We start from the raw sequence: 14635 nt of genomic DNA, 5'->3' as shown, positions 1-14635 counted from the left end.
CCGAGAACGTGTGTGTACATGCTGCTCTCTTCTCGCCTAATGTAATAGTCAGCAAACGAGCAGACGAGCCGCCTGATGGGAAGCGGTCATCGTCGCCCATGGACATAAGCAACATCACAGGAGCCACTTAAGCGTTGCCGTTACTCGTCTCGTTTCGTGCTTCTCCGATTGGATCGGAGTGGTGCCGAGACTCGACGAGCGTTGTACAGCAGAAATGAAGGTTTGTCAGTTTTAGGGCCAGTTGCACCAACCACATTTGATAGACTGATCAACGTCAGCCGGCGCGCCCCGGCGCTTTACTATGAAACTTTCCATACATACAAATTTAGCCAACTCTAACGGTACGAACAGTTTGGTGCAATCGGCCCTTAGGGCCAGTTGCACCAACCACATTTGACAGACTGATCTACGTTAGCCGGCGCGCCCCGGCACTTTACTATGAAAATTTCCATACATAAAAATTTAGCGAACTCTTTAACGATACGAACAGTTTGGTGCAACCGACCCTTAGGGTCGGTTGCACCAAACTGTTACGAACGTTAAAGAGTTCGCAAAATTTTTATGTATGGAAAGTTTCATAGTAAAGGCGCGGGGCGCGCCGGCTGACGATGATCAGTCTGTCAAAGGTGGTTGGTGCAACTGGCACTTAATCTGCCAATGCCTTCGGCAGCGTCTCCCCGCACGGGCCCTGGAAGTAGTAGCTGAAGGCGCTCGTGGCGGGCGTGGGCTCCAGGTTGAACTCCGCCACCGTGGCGCCGCGAACATGGCCGCCGGGTACACCACTGACGAGGTTCCCACTACCAGGCACACGTCGCAGGAGGCCATTGCTGCTTCTGCAACACATTTCACAGTTTATTGATTCATTAATTTTTGACTACCTGTCTGGGCTACTCGGTAGTGATAAGTGACCCCGCCTGCGAAGTTGATGGCTCTGGGTTCAATTCTCGATAAGGGCATTTTTGTTATTGCAAATGCCATGCAGAGTGAGCTTGGTCTGACTATTATGTAAGGTTGCACTGGTTGCTGGTGTAATATATGTAATTATGCAGAATTAGACTACTATGTCGCTTATAGGCCTGCTGTTGTATATTTTGGGCAAAAGCACTTGACAGATGTTTATCACATACTTTCGATAGTCATGGTTAGCAAACCAATTTGTAAATTATCAATTAATTTACCTGTTTTCTCAAGCACAGCCGACTCCAAACTTTCCCCAAACCACACTATGTGGGGTCGCAGCAGTCCTTTGCACTCTGGTTTCTTACAGTGTGGCAGATCTCTTACTGGAATATCAGAGCCTACTTGGTCAACTTCTGGTGCTCCACGGTTTTCCAAAGCCTGTAAATAACCAGTATTGTAAGAATAAGTGAGATTGTTAATCAATATTCTAATATCAGGTTATGACCAAAAACATGAAAATAGGACTGACTGAGTTTATAAAATAATTTAATTACTAAAACTAAAAAACTAAAACTATAAATAAATTAATTATTTATAGAGTTCAAAGATAAATATTTAAATAGGCATTATGTAACCCTTTTGATGAGTGCTTTAATATTTTAACACATTCAATACCACTAAGTGCTACGGGTTACGCTCGTAGCGCGTAGCCACGGTTTCGTCGTATGTAGCGCGTAGTCGCTACGAACAGTGGACCCGACAGTCGGGTTCTTGGTGTTGAATGTGTTAATAAATCCTGTTCCAGTCAATAGAATTTACTAATTACCTGCTAATAGTCTTAAAATACCTTACAAATCGGGCTGTCAGTGTTAACCAACACTTCCTTACATTTGGTGCACCGGGTCTTGTACAAGCTGCCGTGGAGCTCTAGTAAGTTCTTTGTCCCTGCCCTGGCGTGCAGTCCGTCAACATTCTGTGTAATCACTGTGACTGTCTTGTCTGGGTGGTTTGCTTCATATTGGGTTATGGCTATGTGACCCTGTAAAATTAAGATTTTTATTAACAACTTTTGAAATAAAAAATGGGGAGTCATCACTTGAGGATACCTACCTACCTTACGATGAATTTTGAAACTTCTTATTTCAGTTTACAGAATTATGTATAAAAAAAACGAATTTACACACACATTAATTTTAGTTGTGTTTAAAGGCGTTAAAAATCAAGAGGATTTACATCATTGTACAGTCGACGTCAAAAATATGTTTACACTTTTGCACCTTACTCCATTGTAATAAGGCTAAAAGTGTAAACATATCTTTGACGTCGGCTGTACATATAAAGTGGAAGACAGGATGCAGTGAAGGCAATGCTGATATCAGAAAGAGAACTAAATAATACTGTTCTACATCTCTACATTGTAGTCCATATCCAGGTATGTTACAATCTTTTGGTCTTTATCTTCTCATAACTCAAGCCTTTTTCACTTAATAACATAAGACTGGTGCGGTTTTGGCAGTTGTGGCCATGGAATCTATGAATAATCTATTCACGCTTAAAATTGTGATCTGATTTGTTCATTACCGCATTAGGTTGAGCCTTAGCCGCCACTTCTCGTCTGTAATGATAGAACTCCCACACTAATGCCGGTGTGGTCCCAAAGGCCTCCGGCGTCGCCAAACTTGCAGATTGGTACTTCCTCCACATACCACCAGCCCCACGGAACGTTGGTATACCAGATTCAGCACTTATACCAGCTCCGGAAAGGAACACTATATTCTTAGCGGATTTTAAAGTTTCCTTGAACTTTGCCATGTCGCTGGATTGCCTTGCAGCCATGATTACAGGAGCGTGAGTAAGTAGTTTCCGTTTGACAGTGGTTAACAAATTTATGCACATATTTTGTTAATGTATTTGTTTAGCAGTGTTGATCAAATCCAACACTGTTTAACGATTAAGTGTCAAAGTCACTGTCAGCTGCTTGTCACTAACCGTCAAAATAATAGATATATAATATACAGAGATTACGTCCAAGCGAGCTGTCACTGGGACCACTTTTGTTCAGTGTACGATTAACAATATGGAAACACCTTGCTGTAGCCATGTCGATAAAGTCATATCGATAAACTATCGACATTTCTTGCAATTTTAATTTTAAAATATGAATAAAAACGAAGATATTGAAGCTTCAATTAATCGCTATTTCGTTCCGCAGTGTAGCGTTTTATATATCGATAAACGCTACACTAAATAACATGATTAAAATCGACTTTTCACATCCCTAAAAGAGCACACATACGTTTTTACGCACACATACACAACCTGGTTCCACCTAAAACGGGGACACCTTGATTTGAAGTCCATCTTGTCAACAGTATGGTTGTCCTTTTTTGACAAACGGCATTTTTAAATGAGTAAGGAGTGAGAAACGATACTAGTTGCTGCGCCGTCAAAGAGAACAGACAACGTTGGTTAAAACTAAGCCCCCATACGCGCGATAGCTTTTTCAACGCGCGTTAAAAAAACGCTTGAATTTGTCCGCACTCTAAATTCGATTTAACGACCAAGGCTTAAAGTCGAAAATCCAACAAAGCTTGATAAAAAGCGCCGTCGTGTGAATAAATACACATGTATCCATTTTATGTCATTCAAGAGCTTTTTTAACGCGCGTTGAAAAAGCTGTCGTGCGAATGGGGGCTAAAGAGTAAAGTATACTTGTTAACTCACATTATAGACGGGTCTAACGCGAATTATATTCAATTACCTTGATTTACCGACGTTTCGACACAGGTTTCACTGGTCGTGGTCGCGGCTGACTGATGTCCCAGCAAAATGTCAAAACAGAAAAGTATACTTGGTCGAGCAGATCTTGTCTGTAGAAAAAGGCGGCAAATTTTAAAAATGTAAGCGCGAAGGGATATCGTCTCATAGAAAATTTGTATTTCGTGCCTTTTTCTACTGACAAGATTTGCTTGACCATCTTTATGTTAAAACGCCCATTTGATTTCTACAGTTCGAGCTTATGAATCTAAATCTTTTTGCTAACTAACTATAATAAACAGTTCGCACTCGTTAAACCACTTGTGTAACACTACAAAATTTAAAAATATCCCAGAAGATGTCGCTATTGAGGTCCAATACAAATCGTAGATGGCGGTGTTAAGATTTTTCCTGTTTTGGTTAGGTCCGCCGTCTAAGTTCTGTTTCGAATAATAGGGAATGATCTCACTGATCTTAATCTACTTTAATAAATAGCCCACTGCTTCTCTTTCCCTTGTGAGTCGTGAAATTGGAACTTCGCGCTTTGTATAGGCATTGGGCCCGATTCGGATTTTGAAATAGACATCTATTAGATATCTTTTAGACATCACCAAGATATGATAACGATATGTTTAAGATCTAACCTGTCAAATTTGACATTTGTGGGATTCTGGAGATACTTTTGAACGATTTCCACAGGATATGATTTAGAGATCCAATTCACATCTAATAGATAATCTTACTCTATCTAACGTAAAAGTGACATTCAGCGCGATTCGGGAAATGAATTAGAGATCCACTAGATATGAAATAGTAAAGATATGTGACGTTCCATAGTAAAAGGTACCATTTCCCCGGCTGAATATTGGAGCGGCGTTAATAATAGCGTAAGCGCCAGCTGCCGTAGGGTACCTTTTGCCCGTGGAACGTCACATATCTTTACTATTTTATATCTAGTGCATCTCTAATTCATTTCCCGAATTGCGCCGATTGGTTGCCCGAATTGCGCTGCGATTGCGCTGCAAAAGAGAACTAGTTGATATCTAAACTATAAAGTATCTAGAATGGATCTAGTACGTGTCGTCTCTTATACAATATCTTGAAGTTCGAATACGGCAGATTATCTCTAACGGCTTCTCTCGATTTTTCCTTCACTTACGGCTCGATTCGGAAAATGAATTAGATCTCTACTAGACCTCAACAAGTTACGATATGGATAATTTAAAGATATTTGTAAGATAGATACGTCAAATTTGACGTTTCCGCGATTCTGGAGGTCCTCTTGAACGATTTCGACAAGTTATGACTTAGATATCCAAGTCACATCTAGTCGATATCTAATGTAAATCTAGTTGATCTCTATTATCGTCTCTAGATCTTGTGATTATCTCGTTTCCCGAATACATTACCTTTTACCGCTAGGCTATTTAGCCTAGCCTTTAGGTTTCCATCGTGCGCTTCTGTTTGACAACAAGTTGTCTTTTACAAAGGGGCAAAGTTGCGAAATAAAACCACGAGCGCAGCGAGTGATTTGAAAAGTGAAATCTTAAGCGCTGCGAGGATTTACCGAGTGGAACATAAAAAAAGTCACCACACTACGCGAGGAAAATATTAACTCAATAACATAACAAATCAAATTTAAATCTTCTTCTTCGCGTTATCCCGGCATTTTGCAACGGCTCATGAGAGCCTGGGGTCCGCTTGACAACTAATCCCATGATTTGATGTAGGCACTAGTTATTACGAAAGCGACTGCCATCTGACCTTCCAACCCAGAGGGGAAACTAGGCCTGGTTGGGATTAGTCCGGTTTCCTCACGATGTTTTCCTTCACCAAAAAGCGACTGGCAAATATAAAATGATATTTCGTACATAAGTTCCGAAAAACTCATTGGTACGAGCCGGGGTTTGAACCCGCGACCTCCGGATTGAAAATCGCACGCTCTTACCGCTAGACCACCAGCGCTTTTACAAACAAATCAAATTTAAATGACGGCTATTAAATATTTATATCATTCCAAATCATTAATTAATTACTTAAAAGTTAAAAGTCATTTCTACAAGTCATCAATATGAGGAAATAACTATAAACTTGCATCAAATAACTTAGCCACACTTGTGGATAAAATACAACGTTCTCATGACTTTTTGAAGATTAAGAAGGCCTTTACGGTGTGGTGAAAAATATTCTGTATTTACAAATTATGATGGATGGAAATTGTTATGAAGCGGCACACAGCTGTGCCAGTGAATACAGTCTACAGTTAAGGCTTTCCTTCCGCTCTATTGTTCTGTAAGTCGATCTCGCGCTGCTGAAAGGGTCATCGCTTCAGCAGAAGATTTCCGATAAAGCTTAATACCTAAGTAAATAAGCATTAGCAACTCTTTAGACACTTGAAGGTTGAAGCTTTTGATCGCTTATGATTTTATGCATAAATGAATACAATATACCTATTATAGGTATCTAATGTAAACACCGTATTATGACCAAGCAGATAAAACCATATCTCTACACTCGTCAAAGATAAGTATAAGAGTGTGCTCACAACTCCAACTTCGCTGCAGGCTTACGGCTGCGGTGTCTCTCATAATATAATAAACACCTGTATGCTTTGTGAACGAGCCATTGACGTCAGCACCTCACACTGGTTTAAAAACCTCGTAAGCCAACCACCTAAGCTCTTAAAAACGCGCCTTAACACAAGTAAATAAAGTTGCTACTAAGTTTATGTTGCCTATGGTTTTATGCTTTTTTTGATTGGTCGCCGCGCCGAAGGGTTGCACATGCGTGGTAAAGGACGACGCCAGAGATTGTCAGAACGCGGTACTCTGTCTCAGAGGGTGGTCGTGTAGCGCGTTGTTCGCGAACTTAGCATCGCGCGGAAACCGTATTAACCGGTAAGTGAGATATTAAAATAATTAATTATGATTACAGGGCGTCGCGTGGAATTTTATATGGAATTTCTATTATATTTTTGGATGAGGTAGAGAAAGCAGTAAAATTGTTTTATGCTTGATATTTATGCCGGTTGCAAGGATCATTACTGCTGTTTTATTTATAAATTTCTCATAAGTAATATGAAGTTATTTGAAGAAAGTTTCTATTTGTCATTAGGGACGGTACAATTAGTGAATATTGTTTCTGTAATGCTATTACACTTTGTTATGTTGAAGAGGGTTTCAGAGCCGTAATGAAATAATTAGTTTATGCCTCACAGACGCATGGCAAAAAAATATTTTTAGGTACTTAACTGTTTCGCCCTAAATAGACAACTCACAGAACTAATTATGTTCTAAAAATAGATAACTCAAAAATCGGATCTGTTTATAACTTGGATATATTATTACTAACAAAGATAATTAATCACAAAATTTTAATATTTATACATAGGTATCGTACTTATATAATTATCGTAGTCTCATCTAAAACGTGATTTTATTATTGTATTATATATTATTATATTATTACTAACAAAGATAATTAATCACAAAATTTTAATATTTATACATAGGTATCGTACTTATATACTTATCGTAGTCTCATCTAAAACGTGATTTTATTATTGTACTTAACATTTTATAACTTATTACAGCTGATAATTATTTCAACTTAAAAAATATGAATAAGCGCGACTTTTCACTTTGAGATAATTCATTCATTGATTAAGTCTAACGTGTAGCTAGCTGCAAAATTGCATGGACACATTATGAATGGAATTCATTCATAAACTGGTCATGCACTTTTGTTTCTGGGTGTAAAATTTTGACATCTTAATGAAGTCATTTAGTTATCATTCGCGCGAGGTTTTCGCTCCTACTTATCCGTATGTGTATTGGCATGAGCGAGACGCACGGGCATTGATAACAAAATGATATTATTTTGGTTTCATTTGAATTGACCTTACGTACCATGCCAATTCTAACGTACACTGATATCAGAATTACATTTAATTGATGTCATTCAGTTATCGTGCATTTCGCTTGTTATTGTCCGTACTCCGTGCATACATGTATTGGCGCAGGCGAGACGCACGATAACAAAATAACATGATTCAAATATATACTGCCGTATTCGAACTTCAAGATATTCACAAGAAACGACAATACTAGATCCATTCTAGATACGTTATAGTTTAGATATCAACTAGTTCTCTTTTGCAGCGCAATTCGGGCAACCAATGTCACTTTTACGTTAAATAGAGAGATATCTATTAGATGTGAATTGGATCTCTAAGTCATATCTTGTAGAAATCGTTCAAGAGTATCTCCAGATTCGCGCAAATGTCAAATTTGACAGGTAGGATCTTAAACATATCGTTATCGTATCTTGGTGATGTCTAAAAGATGTCTAATAGATGTCTATTTCAAAATCCGAATCGGGCCCATAGTATAAGTACGTCAGCATTCGTTCCGACCGACCGTTCGTACCGTCCAATGTCATACGTTGGAATTGGCCTGTCCGTTTTCGCACTTTTTGAAATTAAAAGCGTAGCTCGCTACGCGTCTACGCTTGCTACGGCGTAGCATTGTTTGCGTAAGAATAATGCTCAGAGCGGCTACGTAGCTTTTCTTTTTCCTGGCAGCACGAGCTACGAGCGACAATCGTTGCCAACAATACGTTTTTTCCGCTTTGTAGCGAAAAACGCCTACGACCAGAAAACCCACCTAGCAATGAAGTTCTATACTTGGATTTCATACGAATAATTAAACTGCATAAGAAGACGATATTAGGTATGTGTACGCTTACTTGAACCTAAACAAATAAAAAGATGCGCAACATGTGCGTCTATCCTCGGATTTCTTTGTTGACGTATTGAATTGAATTTGTTGACCTGAGTTATAGGCATTTATCAGCCGACAACAAATCTACAGGACTGAGACCTGAGACAACTAAATTACATATGAAGCTAAAATTTGGTATCGTCTTGGGTCGTCCCATACCTACCTAAAACCGTAGGATTGATTTAGATATATACGTATATACATATTTCATTATTTCTCTGTGAATTTAAGTACTTCGCATTTTCTGCAAAGCAATATTTGAAAATCATCTCCGCCACCAGTAAATTTGTTAATGGATTTGCTCTTTCAAAGATGTATAAAGTTCAATTATTTTTACCGTAACGAAATCACGTGGGTTGATCACGCCACGTGACTGGTCAAATTGATTTTACTTCACTAAAGGGTTTCGTAAAGTTTTAATATTCGGTGAGTGGACGCTCTTGACAGAAGTATGGTATTATAAATTAGTCTTATGAAGTCTTCCAGATGGGGAAAATTTTTCGCCAATCTGATTAATTTTTCCCTGTCACTCTAATTACGCCTTCGTTGGAGTAAAAGAGGAAGATCCCCGCAATTTGCGAATTTCGGCTTTCGCGGTAGCCGCTTAGGCCGTGCGTACTCAAACGCCAAGTGTCCCCGCCTGGACAGGCCTTTAATTCAAAGTACACGAGAAGAGAATGTTTCTTCAAGAGGTACATGGTAGCAGCTTGGTAGATTAGGTACCTAATAACAATTTTTCTTCGCCAAATAGTTATTTGCACGCACCTATGTGTTCCAAACAGTTTTTTTTTCATATGAATTATGACTTGTGGACAGATGGACGTCGACGGACTATATAAAGTTGTTCAAGCAGATCTTGTCAGTAGAAAAAGGCGGCCAAAGGTGGTTTTAAGTGTCTAATTTCAAATGACATTTTAGCATTTTTTAGCATATTTCCAAAAAAACCTTGGCATAATCTAGGCATTAGTTTAGCATTTTTTCAAAATTCGAGTTGGCAAAACAAAAAACTCATTGGTACTATCCGGGTTCTATCCTACGACGACCTTCGGTTAGGAAGCCGCACGATATACCGCTCAAGTACAAATTTAGGTACAAACATTGTTAGGAAAAGGTCAACCGTCATTTCTTAACCTGCGGCTGAAGTACCAAGAAATACTAAAACCCTGAAACTTGGCAAGTTTTGCGAAATCCGCAACAGTTTGCTGAATTAGGTAAACATTTTGAGCTCTGAGCTTGGAAGGGTTTCTCACAAACTTTGGAAGGCTAATGTAAGCTCTTGTCGATGAATCATTGCGTTACTTTGGCTAAATATTTTTTGAATTTTTATTTTTTTTGTCTTCGGCAATGCTCCTTATTGATGTTCTTTTTCGGATATATTTTGTATGAGAAAGAAAACTGTGCGGAAAGAGAAGAGTCGTGAAATGTATGGAATCCAATACATTCTACGTAGGGTTACCAGATACAAATTTCAGATTTCCTGACAAAGTTCCTGATTTGCGAATATTTTTCCTGACGCTCATCAGTAACGGGAGGGGGAGGGGGGATCTGAGCGATATGTATGCTTGATACATTGTTTATAATCATTTAATTTGGTTTGGTTTCTTATTTAGCTTAAGATTTCAACAGATATATTATATTCATCTAATAAAATCTCACCGCTCCAGACAAGACTCGAACTTGCGACATTTTGGAACACCGGTCCAATAGCTCTCATCCAACTAAGCTACTGAAGCTTACCAGAAGCGAGCGAATTTTTTCATTTTTTCCTTTTGTTAACATGCCTTGGGTAACATTCCATTTCTGACCGCAGCTGCACTACCAGTACTACTTACGAACGCGTCGGTGTTATTCGAAAGTCCTCCGATTATCGATTTATAACTTTAAAATGTATTGTAAATTGTAATGTAATTAAATCCGACATAATATTACCCTCATAATCGTAATTTCTTAAGGAATTCTTTTCTGATTTCTTAAATTTTCTAAATAATATGTGGCTTAGCAAAAAATTTCATTTTCAATTTCCTCTTACCTGAAGGTATGTGCGTAATATTAAATGTGAACACAAATGCTATTTTATTTACATTATCTTGATGGAACGTAGCGGTTATGCTTTTAGGTGAAGTCAGGGCGAATTAATGTCATTGTTTTACTTCACAAAATTATATAAATTCTTTGCGCGTATTTTCCAACTCAGATCGTTTGTACACACCGTGCCAGAAAGAGTTGAGATGGGTTATACATAATTTTTAAGAAAAAAAAACCGACTTCTATGGGGCCCGGTGAAAAATTATGGTAGATGGTGCACTATGTAGAAAAGGAGGTAAAACCAGTACTTTCTAGTAGCATTTCGTTTCCGTAAGGGTCGTAGTTCTAGCCTAACCTAACCCACTTCTCTGATTGCAGTTCGGTTCTGTGAGGATCGTAGTTCGAACCTAATCAAACCCACTTTTCTAGTAGCATTTCGTTTCTGTAAAGCCCGCAGTGCTAACCAAACCTAACCCACTTTTGTTTGGTCTGTGAGGATCGCAGTTCAAACCTAACCTAACCTACTTAACGGCGCATGTCGTGCGGTGTACGGGGGTATGAGCGGGAGGTGTTTGGCATCATCATACTATATACCTACATTTTATGGTAGGTAATCATAGCGGTTTATTTAGTTTAGGTATCATAGTGATTTTCCGGGTCAAGGTCCAGGTCTCTGAGTCCGAGTCCGGGTCTGAGTCTGGGTCCGAGTCCGGGTCCGAGTCCGGGTCCGAGTCCGGGTCCGAGTCCGGGTCCGAGTCCGAGTCCGAGTCAGGGTCCGAGTCCGGGTCCAAGTCCGAGTCCGAGTCCAGGTCTGGTTCCGATCCGGGTACGAGTCCGGGTCCCAGTCCAAGTCAAAATCGAAATTCGAAATCACCAAACGTGTACTATGCGTCGTTGAAGAGTTCTGTTCTGATCATCATCAGCAGTTCCACTTCATCCAATGCGACAGATTTTAATGTAAATGCTTGATTTTATGATGAAAATACAGAAAATTCTATACGTATGCCTTTAAGATTTGAGGAGTTCCCTCGATTCCTTATGGATCCCATCATCAGAACTCGAGCTTGACAGAAATGTGGCTTAAAAACTAAACTTGCTTAGCAAACATAACGAAGAGGACAAATCGCCAAACGTGAACTATGCGTCGTTGAAGAGTTCCGTTCTGATAATCATCAGCGGTTCCACTCCATCAAATGCGACAGTTTTGAATGAATATGCTTGATTTTCTGATGAAAATACAAAAACCTCTATACGCATGCCTTTAAAATTTGAGGAGTTCCCTCGATTTCTCATGGATCCCATCATCAGAACTCAAGCTTGACAAAAATGTTGCTTAAAAACTTAACTTGCTTAACAAACATAAGGAAGAGGACAAATCGCCAAAGGTGAACTATGCGTCGTTGAAGAGTTCCGTTCTGATCATCATCAGCAGTTCCACTTCATCAAATGTCACGTTTTTGAATGTATATGCTTGATTTGTTGATAAAAACACAAAAATCACTATATGTATGCCTTTAAGATTTGAGGAGTTCCGTCGATTCCTCATGGATCCCATCATCAGAACTGGATTTTGACAAAAACGGGACCAATCTGTATGCATATACATGCAATCAAAAAAAGAATTTTTAAAATCGGTCCAGTAATGACGGAGATATGGAGTACCAAACATAAAAAAAAAAAAATAAAAAAAAAAAAAAAAAATAAAAAAAAAAAAAAACATACAACCGAATTGATAACCTCCTCCTTTGGGATTTGGAAGTCGGTTAATAAATAATAGCAAATAAGCGATGAATATTTATTTAGTTTATTTACAAACAAGATAATATCTTGTTATATCTTGATAATATATTATATACAGTGGTATTACTAAAATAAATTAATAACTAGCTTAAATCTAAAATGGGCCCTTAAGGCATTGCACCAAAGATGCTGACGGCATTATCTCGCTGTATCGCAATGCTGATACGTTGTGCGAGGTATCCGCCAGCTCTTCGGTAACCAGGCCGCGTAGCCAAGATGCACATCGCTTACGCTCCGTAGCGATCGAAACGCAACTGTCACTGTCACACTAATACGGAAGAGTGATAGAGAGACATAATGCTTTTCGTTGTCGAAGCGATAGCGATTGTAACCTCGGCTAGGCCGGCAGTTACGTCAACCAAACGCTTCGCGATTTCTGCGAACAACTTATGCGCGCTGGGACCCCACGGACCTAGAGTTTCAACGCCAAATGGTACAAAATGGTACTCTTTACCGAGGCTTACCGACCGATTTATTAACTAGGTATATTTACTTTGTTTAAAAGGATTTTAATTCGGTAACAATTCTAAAATTAACGATTTCAGTCTACTTTAAGATAAATTTGATAGCGTTGTGATAATCTAACTTTAAGACAGCTGTCCTTTCCTTAAAGGATTCTAATTAAAATTTTCAAAGAGATAAAGATCTAGGTTTTATTAAAATGTCAAAGACTAAACTGAAATAAATGTCATATACTAAGAAAAAGTGACCAGACGAAGTGACGAGTGGTTCAGGCACCTGCCGCGATAGCAGAGGACGCTGGTTCGATTCCAGCCTGGGGCACTGGAGGCCTTGGTCACTTTTTCTTAGTATATGACATTTATTTCAGTTTATAATTTATATAGTAGTGTTTCTACTTGATAAAAACAAATTAAAATATTTCCTGGAAATAATTTAATTTGTTCAAATACTTCATTGTATGTCAAAGACTATTTTTATTTCATCTCATGTTCGTTTAATTTTCTTCGTATTAAATCATCAAACGTACAAAAACTAAAATAAAATAATAAAGCAAGTTCCTAAGTAATTTAAGTCTAAAAAAAATATTATTGGATTCAAAACGCTTTTAATGTCTTGTATATATATTACGCGAAACGGTGTCATGTTCAGAACCTACGGCAGCCATTCACAAAACCCGAAACTTACCTAAATTCCAAAAAGCCTTGAAACCTTATTCCGGGTATCTGGGTTTCGGTGATTTGACTTTCAAATCACTCACGGCGTAAATTGAATCCGAATGGAATACCCGCGCTTGGTTAACTCATTTGCTATTTAGGTTGGAAAAAAGAGTAGTTTATTTTTAGGGTTCCGTACCCAAAGGGTAAAACGGGACCCTATTACTAAGTCTTAGTCCGTCCATCCGTCCGTCCGTCCGTCCGTCTGTCACCAGGCTGTATCTCACGAACCGTAATAGCTAGACAGTTGAAATTTTCACAGATGATGTATTTCTGTTGCCGCTATAACAACAAATACTAAAAACAGAATAAAATAAAGATTTAAATGGGGCTCCCATACAACAAACGTGATTTTTGACCAAAGTTAAGCAACGTCGGGAGTGGTCAGTACTTGGATGGGTGACCGTTCTTTTTTGCTTTTTTTGTTTTTTTTTTTTTTGCATTATGGTACGGAACCCTTCGTGCGCGAGTCCGACTCGTTTTTATTGATTCATTTGGTATGTACCTCAACGAGATGGTATTATATTTATAGGAAATTGTACAGTTGTATATATTGTTATACTTATACTCTTCTTACTTATTTGTATTAAGGCGAAAATTGTATTCGTATGAGATGATTATATGAAACCGAAGGATTGTTTAAAAATAGTTATTTGTTTTACAAGGGGGCAAAGTTGTTGTTTAACCGCTCGTGCTCATATTGATACCCGAGCAAGCGAAAGATTCCAAAATTGAACCACGAGCGTAGCGAGTGGTTCGAAAAATGGAATCTTGAGCGTTGCGAGGGTATCAAAGCACGAGGGTTAAACAAAATTTGCCCCCAAGTGAAACACAAAATTTTTCACCACACCAACCCGAAGCAAATATTAAATGTAAAATATCATACAAAATCAAACCAAATGAAATCCAAAATGAATGTTATTAAATATTTATCATCCAAAATCATCATCTAAAAGTCAATTCTACCAGCAAACTTAAGAAAACAACTCAAAAATTGCATTTGATTACTTTGCGTCACATGTGAATAAAATGCAACTTTGCTATCAGTTTTTGAAGTGCAAAGTAAGCCTTTCCGAGCTGGTGTGGTGAAAAGAAATTTACAGGTTGGTAATGGTAATGTTAATGGTATGCTTGTTGGTAACCAATTTTGTAAAAAAATTAACCATAGTTATTGTCGTGTATAATATTGCGCTGCTT

The 14635-nt window shown here is 38.5% G+C and overlaps 2 protein-coding genes and 1 long non-coding RNA gene across 3 annotated transcripts in view; 1 reads left to right on the top strand and 2 right to left on the bottom strand.

The window, feature by feature from the left end:
* The window catches only part of LOC134664571 (uncharacterized), a 513832-nt gene that overhangs the window by 243261 nt on the left and 255936 nt on the right, over positions 1-14635 (bottom strand). The window lies entirely within an intron of this gene.
* On the bottom strand, positions 635-2841 carry LOC134664555 (NAD-dependent protein deacylase sirtuin-5, mitochondrial-like). Its single transcript, XM_063521264.1, is given in 5 exon segments — positions 635-759; positions 762-833; positions 1179-1338; positions 1748-1939; positions 2482-2841. Coding segments are annotated over 5 exon segments (852 nt in total). The 5' UTR covers positions 2797-2841; the 3' UTR covers positions 635-646.
* LOC134664547 (uncharacterized) overlaps positions 6465-14635 on the top strand; it is a 131238-nt gene continuing 123067 nt past the window's right edge. The window contains exon 1 of the mRNA XM_063521251.1: positions 6465-6554. The gene's annotated coding sequence lies outside the window, so the exon portion shown is untranslated. The remainder of the gene's footprint in view (positions 6555-14635) is intronic.

Source organism: Cydia fagiglandana, chromosome 5, assembly GCF_963556715.1.
Source record: "Cydia fagiglandana chromosome 5, ilCydFagi1.1, whole genome shotgun sequence".
Classification (NCBI taxonomy): domain Eukaryota; kingdom Metazoa; phylum Arthropoda; class Insecta; order Lepidoptera; family Tortricidae; genus Cydia; species Cydia fagiglandana.
This window is presented reverse-complemented; position numbering and strand designations above follow the sequence as displayed.